The sequence below is a fragment of the Pocillopora verrucosa genome, chromosome 2 (genome assembly GCF_036669915.1).
Source record: "Pocillopora verrucosa isolate sample1 chromosome 2, ASM3666991v2, whole genome shotgun sequence".
NCBI classification, from domain to species: Eukaryota; Metazoa; Cnidaria; class Anthozoa; order Scleractinia; family Pocilloporidae; genus Pocillopora; species Pocillopora verrucosa.
Window position 1 is genome coordinate 10342429 of NC_089313.1, and position 11159 is coordinate 10353587.

The 11159-nt window shown below is 37.5% G+C and overlaps 2 protein-coding genes across 2 annotated transcripts; both read right to left on the reverse strand.

Annotated features, from left to right (window-relative positions):
• Window positions 1–918: 918 nt before the first annotated feature.
• LOC131771230 (vascular endothelial growth factor C-like) lies at window positions 919–4497 on the reverse strand. Its single transcript, XM_059087001.2, has 6 exons — window positions 3836–4497; window positions 3572–3660; window positions 2632–3056; window positions 2253–2412; window positions 1818–1952; window positions 919–1392 (listed from the first exon to the last, which is right to left on the reverse strand). Exons 2-6 carry the CDS (start codon window positions 3621–3623, stop codon window positions 1256–1258), a joined length of 909 nt encoding a protein of 302 aa, XP_058942984.2. The 5' UTR covers window positions 3624–3660; window positions 3836–4497; the 3' UTR covers window positions 919–1255.
• A 1262-nt stretch (window positions 4498–5759) lies between these two features.
• On the reverse strand, window positions 5760–9938 carry LOC131771231 (uncharacterized). The gene is made up of 6 exons (XM_059087002.2): window positions 9621–9938; window positions 8510–8891; window positions 8248–8308; window positions 7689–7821; window positions 7170–7322; window positions 5760–6716 (listed from the first exon to the last, which is right to left on the reverse strand). Exons 1-6 carry the CDS (start codon window positions 9682–9684, stop codon window positions 6661–6663), a joined length of 849 nt encoding a protein of 282 aa, XP_058942985.2. The 5' UTR covers window positions 9685–9938; the 3' UTR covers window positions 5760–6660.
• Window positions 9939–11159: the final 1221 nt, after the last annotated feature.

The following is an 11159-nucleotide window of genomic DNA, read 5'->3' on the forward strand; positions in this document are numbered from 1 at the left end:
TCATGAAGCAAGTACGCTTATCAGTTGAAGGTAATCAGGGATGGTACACATGGCAACGTCTCCTGAGATGGGAGATTCTCTTGCTGGGAGGTAAATAGCAATGATGGCATTTTCGCATTTTTATAACCGTTATCTTTATTACTTGTGGCCACGGGAAATTTTCATAATTGGAAAAACAGTGGAAAAAGATTTATTCACTTGTAATCGCTGTTCTCAACTGGCTATAAAATTTATAATGTACCATTATGATACCAAATAGATATGTTAAAAGGGAAAATAAATGGGATAGCGCCTGATTTCCTTCCCGGTTCTTATCCAGTCTCCATCCGATCTCCGTTAAAGCCAGCCTTTTATTTGTAATAATGTTGAATGAACTACAACGCCCGCTTTAGCCCTAAACCTCTAAGAATCCAGTCATAAATGTTTTTCTCGGTAAAATTCAGTGAAGAACACTTTTCTGTTCTTCTCTTCTATTTTACTGTACCGTGATGAACACGAAATACTAACCCCGCCCTCACCCCCTTAGAGATCAGATATTCAGTGTAACTGGTGACTTACATCAGTTTCTTTTTCTTTTTTCTTAAACAAGGACAGTTAAACAAGTTTTTCAAACGATAACTGCAATTGAAAGCAGCCGAAAAGGGATGATATTAAAAGTGAAAGATTCCTTCCAGGCTTAAAAAGCTGCTATGCGTATCCGGTCAACTGAATGCCTTAGGGATAGTCAATGGTGCAGATGTATTGACTTTGAAAGAAATTCTCTAGAAATATCTTTTAATCAGTGGAGGATACTAAGAATAAATAACTAAAGATAGATGAATGAAATAAAATACTTTTCTTTACTTCTTAAAATCTTCTCAACTGAAATAAATATTATTTACTATTAATAATCAAAGTTCAGTAGTCTGTAGCTTCTTGTCTTCTTTTCCATATATTATTACTTGCTGATACAAATACATGAAAAAATAAATAAATAAATAAATTATTAATAGGTATATAGATAGGAAAATATTTAATACAGCTATAAAGGAGGTCAAACATCTCGAGGGATATATTTTCTACACTTCATCTCACATGTAAGCAATACGTATATTTAGACATTTATCTCGGAGCCATCGAAAATACTACCGACTGATTGAAATGTTTGATAAAATTGATCTCTGGCTTAAAATATCATTCCATGCTTATCCTTGCTTATCTTAAGCAAAGAGATGGACTTCGTCGCAAGATGTTTAAAGATTTCCCGGCATCCAATTTACACGACAGCTTGGCTTTCTGTGATAGAGGCCTCTACATTGTGGTGTCCTGTTTCTGTGGGTAGATTTGTTTCCGTCTCACTGCTTGATACGCTGAGAATGTCTTCTCTTGACTCCTTGATGTCCAAATGACCGCCTAATGGAAAGAACGACCGACACGGTTATTAACGGGCCGCACGGGTAGACCAGAAGAAAACTCACATTTGGTGATAAAGGAGATTATGTCCAGTTCGAAATCGGATTAATTTGCACCGGCTTTATTTGGTTGGAGTAGGAATATATAGCCGAAAAAGGTGTGGCTTACAGGGTATTACAACGAGTCATACAGCAAACAAAGTTAAAAAAAAATCTACTCGAAAAGGGTTTGTGTAATTTGTATAATTAACTCATTCATTCTCAATTCCAAACCTTCGGTATTAAAGCATCATATAGTTTCCATTTTCAGTAATGGTCGGAGATTCTAACTTTGGTCTTTGAATTCCGTACAGTTTGTATATCTTTACATTTTTATCCACCGTTCTAAAAACGCAGAAAAAATTAAAGAGAGTCGATAAAATTTACCTTTTGTTGAGCAGCTCCGTGTGATGCGATATATTAAACCAGCTTTCTTACGATAAAGGACCGCTTCAAAAACCATATACAACAAGACAAACTCTCCTATGAATAATATCACGTAAAACTCTTGGCGAAGTCCATCTGAAATGACAAATTGTTATATAACAAAGTTATTCAACCTTAATTACTTACAAGGATTAGTCCTTTAAATTCAACCTTTTTAAATCAGGAATATGCGGGGGAGGGGCAAGGGGGTAGGGGTAGGGGTAGGGGTAGGGGGTGCGGGTTTGAGGGATGAGGGGAAGAGGGGTATTACTTGCAAGGGTTTGAGATGAATGAAGAATTTTGCCAGAAACATTCGAGTAAGTTTTCTGAACCTTTTTTGTCAGATTTTTATGCACTCTCTCTTAAAGAAGGCACTACTTTAACAAATTTACTTACCTTTTGAGTGAGGTTTGGGAGATGACAGTTTTCCTACTGCTGGAGGCATCACTTTAGTAGTGCACTTACAAGTCTCTTCATCCACTCGCTTTTGTTTCCTGGCACAGTTTTTGTACCTTCTGTCTTTGCAAACACATCCACAAGCTTCTTTATTCCATACCTGAAAAAGGAAAATTAAATGGAATTTTAAGCTCATCATGAATTTGTACACCCGTACAAACTAAGTTTTTACTTCGCGGCTTTACGTACTGTCTTACCTATTCGTCTCTGTAAAATATGTGTCAAATATTTCAGCTTCATTATTTAGAGCAATGAATATTTCACAAGTATCAAATTTCCGAATTTCTTCCAACTCAACAGAAATTCGCTATGATATTACCTTATTCGGACCACAGGATTGAGGCTGCTTATTGCACACACATCGACACTGAGCTCTACTCCAAGTCATTCCTGCCCCACACGGAACCGATGGTCTGTCTCTGTTTCTGCACTGGCACTGACATAGGTCTGGTTTCCATTCCTCTAATTCCAAGTCACAATCTTTCGGGCCGTGGACGCATTCACATCCACAACGCGTGTGATTTTTCACTTGTGTAGTCCGCATTTCATCGGTACCCACCACTTGCACAGTGACAGACACTTCATCGTACTCAAGTGGAATGCATGATTTTACCGAAGGCTGAATATGGTCACATGATCCGCCGCATTGATGAAGCTTCACAAAGTAGGGGAAAAATTTGAATTCTGGATCGTCTATAGGCACTAAAGTCGGTCGTGGTCTGCAGAGTTCGTTGCCTAAGCGAACTAGGAGTAAACAAAAAGCTAATTTCAATACCTTGATACATAATAGTTAATTATTGCCTTGGCAACTAACATTAACTTTCTTTTATTGTTCCATCCTCAAACAGTCAAATTCTGCCGATGTCTTCTCTACCTCATGTCAACCCTTACTTTTAATAGACGCGATTTTCACCTTTAGGGCACCATTCTTCACCTAAATATTACAATCTCTTGTCTTCACCTTATAACAAATCTTTCCTTCTTCACCCTTAGGCTCTTAGATCCTTTGATTATTTAGTAATCTTAATTGGAAAAATTCTATATTATAGAAGTCTACCAAGAGTATATCATTTTATATTCTCTTGAGTCTACTTAAATTGTGTGGTGAAAAGGTCAGTCGTGTTCATAAAGTTATATTAAATTTGGTTTAGGAAGTGGCTACTTTCTTGAAACAGTGGAAATCATTGGAAAGCTGCCCTCATTGTAGATGGCGGAGCTAGTGGACTAAAGAGTCGAGAACAAGATTTTCACATAAGTACCTGCATGTCCCAGTAGTGGAAGGAGAAGGATTATACCGATTGATTCTTGCATGTTTTGTCGTTGTTTCCTTGTCTGATTAATGCAATCTCTGCAAAGAGGTGTCAGAAGTAAGGTAAGAGAATCATATGCGTTCAAATTGCAATGGACATTTTGTACAATCTTTACGAACGAAAAACAGAGCCCCCCAGGTCTATTTGGGTTACACGAACTACAAATTCTTCTGTAATTAAGATAATAAATCTTAACTACAACACATTACTCACCATAAATTTGGGTTTCTACAGGTAGATTTTTGCGGTGTATGGGCCACAGAATTACCCTGACAGTGTCTCAAGTACCAAACTGTTCCCGTCGATTAATTTGCGGCCTTTTAAATCGAAGAAAGTAAATGAAACCGGGTTGGGTTTTGGGAGTAGGATATCCCGTGTCATCCATTTAAAGACAACGCCGCCGCATTCCTAGACTTAATGCGTACTTCCACGTACGTATTTCTCGAACTTTCCTGACCTCAGTTTGTATAGAGCTCTAGAATGATCATCACTCCAACATCACCGTAAGAATTACGACAAACCGACAAAGCAACGCTTTAGGGAGAAAATTCATAGAGCGCAAGCTTTTCGTGAGACGCAATGAGAATTTGTTTGCGGTGTATTTTTCCAACTTTTCTTGTCCTAGCCACTTCAACGATTTTAGAAATTTCCTCGGCGGAACTACGCAACATACACATTGTGGTAACATCTACGAATGACTCATCCAGAAAAGGATATTCTTGAATCGCGGGGAAATGCAAGAGGTACACTTACATTCTATGAGTAGCTTAAATAGAAAGTATCAGACAAAAACAGATCAAAAGCTAAAAATTATCCTCGTGCGTCACACCTAGACTTTCATGCGAGATCTTGAAGTGATAGCTTTATTTGTAACATAATGCCAATATGAAATCTATGAACTGACCTTTAGTACAAGGAAAAACGCTTATGGCAACCGAAAGCATGCCAAATTTGGATCGTGGGAACAAAGGAAGGATATTTCATTTCGATAACAACACAAACAAACCCAAACAATAAATAAATAAAATAAAATAACAACGATACAACTAAGAAGTAGTTTCCTATCCTTCTATGATCAAAATAAGATCAAGATCGCTAGCACTTATCCGCCACTAGGTAACAGTTTTTTAGTTTCATGATAGATTTAAATCTTGTATTTGATGTTGAGTTCAGTCTTTCCACAAATGGAAAATAATCCTGCTTTGGTTTGAAATTATGATTTGTAATGTATCCTCTGTGGCTTTCTTTGCAAAGAGGACCTACCCCTTCTAATGAAAAGTGTTTTCGGCAAACATTCTTGTCGCTTTTTAGTCTTCTTCCGCCCTTTTTCTGCGAGGCGTTTTCAATTTGCGTCATTCTGACGTCATGGGAGCAAAGGTGAGATAAAATTAGTTCAGCTGTCGAATGATTGACAATTTCTTATAAGTGGGCTTTCGATCAAAACTTTTAAAAATGTTCTGTTCAGTGGAACAAAAAATTTGTCAAGAATTACGAAGAATTGAAAAGAATTGCAAGAATTAAAATTTGCAGAATTACATGTTCATGTCATCGCCTTTAGGTGTGTTAAATATGAGTCGTCTAAATTATAGGGAATGGTTGTGATTCACAATTACAACCTTGTGTCCTAAGATTGTCGCAAAAACACACAAAGGGTGCACTTTATGAGGTAATATTGAATCCGATGGCCATGAGATAAAACTCGTAAGGTTTTTCCGGACAATGAAAGAAATAGAAACTCGCACTCTCGCGATATTGAGTTTATTCTGACCCCACATGGGATCTCGCGAATCGTTGTCATAATTAGAAACAAATATTACAAAATTAGTTTGAACCTTAAACTTAGGGATTCAATATCACGCCTGGTTACATGAAGTTCCAGTTTGGGGGGTTGTTGTATACAAGAAGGCCTCGGGGTGATAGATTGGGGGCGTATGTTTACTCTCATTCGGTAGATCTTTTCCTAAGCGTCGATACTCATTGTGCAACGTGGGCTACATATATTTTGCATAATTAAGTTTTCATTGATTTCCTCTGTAACCTTTTTCGAGATTCGATTGTGAACTGTAATTATCTCTTGATGCAATAAGATGACAGATTGTTGTATTATGAGTCAGCTTTTCCTTATCTTTCAAATCCGTTTTGACAACCGGCCCTGGTCTCTTTTGTTCATTTGATAGTATTTTAGGGGATGCAACCGAATCTAAGCCGGCAAGAAAGGTTGCTTCCTTCGGCACGAAGTTCTGGTTAGCCCATTAACTACATACTGACCTCAAAAGTACAAAAAAACAGGTGCTTCTAGCATTAATGAAATAACAAGGCAATTAGAGAAGAACTGAGTTTTATTACTGAGAAAACTAAATTGGATAATGATACTTTTATCATCCTGACATCCCAAAAGTTGGGTTACTTTATTAACGTGCTTTACGAAACACTACAGATTTCTTTTCACAGAAAAGAGGAGAACTGGCAGTCAAGTATACCAATCAATTACTTACTAATGTAAAAATGTCCTTATTGATATCACCCATTACTTATCCCACTGACAATTATTTGATGACATATACTAGGAACAACTAAATTATCTAGAGTATGCTGAGGGGATACTTTCTGTAATGGTCTCCACAAGGATGCTCCTAATTTCAAAAGTTTCAAAAGTTGAGGCAGAGAAAGGGTAGGGATCCTACAACTCAGTTATTAATCTAAACAATTTGGTGGGTTGAGTGTTGGCAGTTGTCCTTTATATTCCCAGCTTTACTGCCTGTATACCAGTGGTACTCACTAGGTGCATGGGACCACAAAGGGGCATCCTTGAGAAAAATTATGTTAGTTTCTCCATGCCTGGCAATTTTCAGAACTTAACCTTAATAAAAAAATATGAGAATGATGTTCTAAGTTTCAATTACGACCAGCTAATACTCAAAGTATCAGTAGTACAATTTGGTATAAAATTAGGGTTAAAACTTAGGTATGTTGGTTCTAAAAAATGTTGATTGAAGAAGAAAAGCCATCTTAAGTTTTTTTATACTTGAAGAGGTTTGTTAGACTGGTGTTTCAACCCTAACACCAGCATTTTCACAGCTCTGACCAACAGATTCTGCAAGTGAATAAAAAGAATGATAATCAGTCAGTAAGTTAATGAGAGGAAATGGAATCACGATATGATTATATTATCATTGTGTGTAGGCTTAAAAACAGTGATCATGGTACATATTGATTAATGATGTCAGTGAAGTGAAAGCACAAGGAAACAACAAGAAATTAGATAGAAAAATGAAGAGATTTAGTAATAATAGAGCAACCTCAAATTTGAGGTGTCAGCTCCATTCCATAACCCTATACCCTCCTAACATTGATATCTATATTCTCCATACTGTTCTATTTCCTCTGGTACTGACAAGGAAAATTTGTTTGATCATAAAAAGCTTCAAAATTGGTGATCATTTCCTTTTTCCTCATGACCTTCATGTTTGATTTTAATGGTGATACTTTGAGGAGAAATTAGATGCCAGTCACTCTAAGGGATTGAAGAGTTAATAATTAACCATACCAGCACTACTGGTTGACTCATTCAGTTTTCCAGAGGATCCAAATGTAGAATAAGCTGAGCGGTACCAAAGGTAGGTAATTAAACATATAATCACTACTATTGCAAGAGCAAGAAAAACAGCAAGGACTTTGGATTCTACATAGGTCATGAACCCTGTAAGAAATAAAAAACTTCCATTACAAATCATGAATAAGCAAGAATTCCCACAACTTTGGTTTCTTTCATAGATCTATAAAACCATTGACAATGTTAAGCCCTAGGATGGATGAGCAGAGTTGTTAAGGGTGGTAAGAAGGGGTGGAAGGGGGCCATGACCTCAACTCCTCATATTTCAGACACTATTTTCTGAAATTGCCCCAATCTTTTATGGTTATGTGAGGCCCATTGAAAGTAAAGATTTTCCAGAGGGAAATATTTTCATAGGTATGTATAGAAGATACCATCCAAACCAACCCCTAGTCCCTTCAAGAAGACATTATTTCTCCATTCCAACTATAAGCTGGCCCTATTTTCACTTACCAGGTCGTGGTGCTGTTGATTTCATTGGATCTTTACATGCACATGTTTTAGGATCCATCAACTTGTTTTCAGCCTTACAATGATGTTCATAAAATGATGTGCAAACACAGGAACATTTCTTCTTATTCCACTTCTGTGTGAAGCGCAACAAAAATAATATATTTTTAGGTTACTTCAATCAATCAGTCAGTTAGTAATAACCCATTCAAGTATGAACTACACAAGTAAATTTTAGTCAAGTACTCCCCTATTTATTTCCCTTTCCATTTCATGTTCATCTCAGTTGTTAACCCGTAATAATTGATTATAGGTGTGGGCTGTTTTAAAAGGATTTTGGCTTCCAGTTTGCAACTGACCATTCTTCATTTATTCATTTAATAATTGGTTTAATGTGTACTCCCAAAAAAGTATTTAAACTTTAAACTAATTCCTCCTGTGTAACAATCCTTGTGGGTAGAGTGACCAAGATTTTGCTTTACCAACAACTCGTGTAAGTGTTGCATGACCCATTTAACATTGTGAAATAATGGAAATACTAGTCAATTCACCACCTTATTACCTTTTCAAGCGGACAACGTTCATGTGTGTTGCATTCATATCGACAGAGATGGTTATTCCACCTAGAAGAATGGAAAAATGTCACAGAAATAAAATTTTCATTTAATCTACCGATAGGCTTCTAAGTGTGTCCTAACTGAAATGCAAACAAATGATTGCAGAGGCAGAGCTTGTTGGGCTAGGGGTCTGAGAAGCACAATAAAATCTGAAATTAACAGATGCTTCTCTCTCTCCACTGACTTTTTTGTGGTAAAATCACTCACCCAAAGCCCTTTTTTGGTTTCACGACATCGTCAGGCGGAGGCGAACGTGGATATAAACATTTGCATTGGCAGCTTTCGTCGTTCCATTCCTGCACTTTTAAATCACAATCGAGAGGACTTGCCTTGCACTCAGGGCCACATTTCGTGTGATTCTGTAGTCTTATTTGTGTCGATAGTCTATTGGTAGTATCATAGACCGAAAATGTAACCTCCCTACTCTCTGTGACCACACATTTCTTGATGTTGGGGCTTTCGTACCCGTACGAGCCCTCGCACCGGTGGAGTCGTATGAAATATGGATAATATCTGTGGTGCGGTTCGTCCACTGCCACAGTCGAGAGGACTGGTGGATTGCACTCAACAGCAACAGGTTTGACAGCCGCTGAAAATGAACACAATCGAACGGTAATGCAAAATGTCTTGATCTTCCTCCCCCGCCCCGTATCTCCACTAAATAACACGATCAGCCCAGCAGAACCTGATCACATGTCTTGATCGAAATTTCTCAAGGGACTCGTCCATGAAGGGTTATTACCGGTTGAGGGATCTTTCGATGAATGAAATCAGAAAGCGAAAGTAAACGCCCCACTTTGAGTTTGTCTTGATCGAAGAAAGTTTTGAGCTTGATGCGTGGATGTTTGACCTTACTTATTTTTCTAGAGCCTCTAGATAAAGAAAATATATTGTATGATAGAATTGGTGACTTTTTTTACAGAAAACTTCTTTTGGTTGCTGAGAAAAATTCAGACAGGACGTAAACTCGGTGACTTAGGGTTTTCCCCGATAGCCGATAGCTTTTAAAATAACTTCCTAACACTTTGACTGCTTTTTCTTTGTCGTTTTTATCTACATATTCCCAATACAGTAGTATTTCATTGTTTGTTACATATTCTGTAACCAGGAATCAAACCGGAATTTAGCGGTCGATAGTAGTTTTATGAATCTGGCGTTGGTGACGAGGAATGAATAAATGAATGAACGAAAACAGTGCATCTATCACAAATAGCTTCATTACATCACCACAGGTGCAGACTTAATCATTAAGTATTGGGATTTTGAGAATGAAACAGTCAAGCTATGTGTGAGAATCGACACTTGGCAATTTACTCACCGGTACATTGAAATGCGGCTTGGGATAAAAGAAGAACAATTGTCCAAATTGAAAACTGCATCATAGCTCTTGAATCCTTGTCCTGATGTGTTGTTATTCTCTGCGAGATCGGCGAATTCTCTACCCCCTATCCTTTAAAGCCAGGACCTGACTCACGTTCGATTTGTAGGTCTTGGTTCATTGAAATGAAGTCGCGTCGTAATTACTAGGTTATTAAGTTTCAGTGATATGTAAATAGGTCACAAGACGAAGGCGGAACAATACAAGATGACAGGTTGACAATCGAGACTGATCAAATAAATACTGCCAGAAAATGAAAGTCTTTTGTATGGACTCAAAGGCTGAGACGGGGCTTTCCCCTGTTACTTAGAGGAGCGTGAGAAAAATTCTCTTCGATTACCCGTCGGAATTATTTCCATAACATGACGACATTTTACATCAATTAATCAGATTTCTCTTTTCAATCTTGACAGTACAGGAAATAAGGAAATAAAAGATAGACAGGATCGAAAGTCTACAAAATATTCCAAAGAGTTTTACGATCGTACATTCTTTTGAAATAATTGATAGACATTCCTTTCTAACACCCACTCTCACACCCATTTTCTAAGAAAATCACTTGATACTAACACGTTTTTTCGTCGCATAAGAAGGCTTAGGGATTCGATTTTAAGAGAGATAGCGGTTCTATTCCACCGGAAGTTGATGATATCGCTTCAAGCGGAAAGAAGAGAGAACGCTTTGCCGTGATACTAAATACCACACTGTAGTGATTTCTGTTTGTGAATCCAACTCAAACGATCCTTTTTTATTTTTTTCCAAACCCTAGTCGTTGTTGTAGCTGATCAGCTTTGTGTGTATGATCTTTCCGGTACTGCACTTAAAAGCGGATCATAAACGATCTTGTAAATAACTCTTGCCGAGGAATACAAGTTAAGTTACGAATTAAGTATTGATAAATATACTAGTACACGTTAATTGTCACGAAATTGTCAGTGATTGGAATAGAGCGCGTGTTAGATTTCACAATTTGCAGACAAAGTAGGCAGTTCATTTACTTTGCGAGAGATGTTGTAATTGCACGCGTTTAGTCCGCTAAATAAGAAAGGAAAAGGTGTTTTAAATATAGGTCTATTACGATAGGTTTGTTTGGTATTTTACCATATTCGTGATTTAAAAAAAAATACTAGCTTAGTTTAGGCGAATGAAGAGTTAAGTCAGAATTGTCAAGATTATTACATTGTGAAGCGTAAATCGTGGTGATCAACGCAAATACACCTTGAAAAAGAAGATTGCTTACAGTCCTCTTCGATCGAGTTCACCAGCGACTGCAGAGTCTGTAGAGATTTCGCGACAACTCGATGAGCAGGAATGAATTCACAGAAGTAGAATGGAGTTTAGAAAAAAAGAAAATGGTGCCTGATGTCAGGCTACCGTGCGTTTGGTAATAATACTAAGTATTCGCGAAGATTGCGGATCAGTCACTAATCCTAGCAACTTTTTCCCATAGCGCCCTGCTTTTGGGGGGTCGCCTTTCGG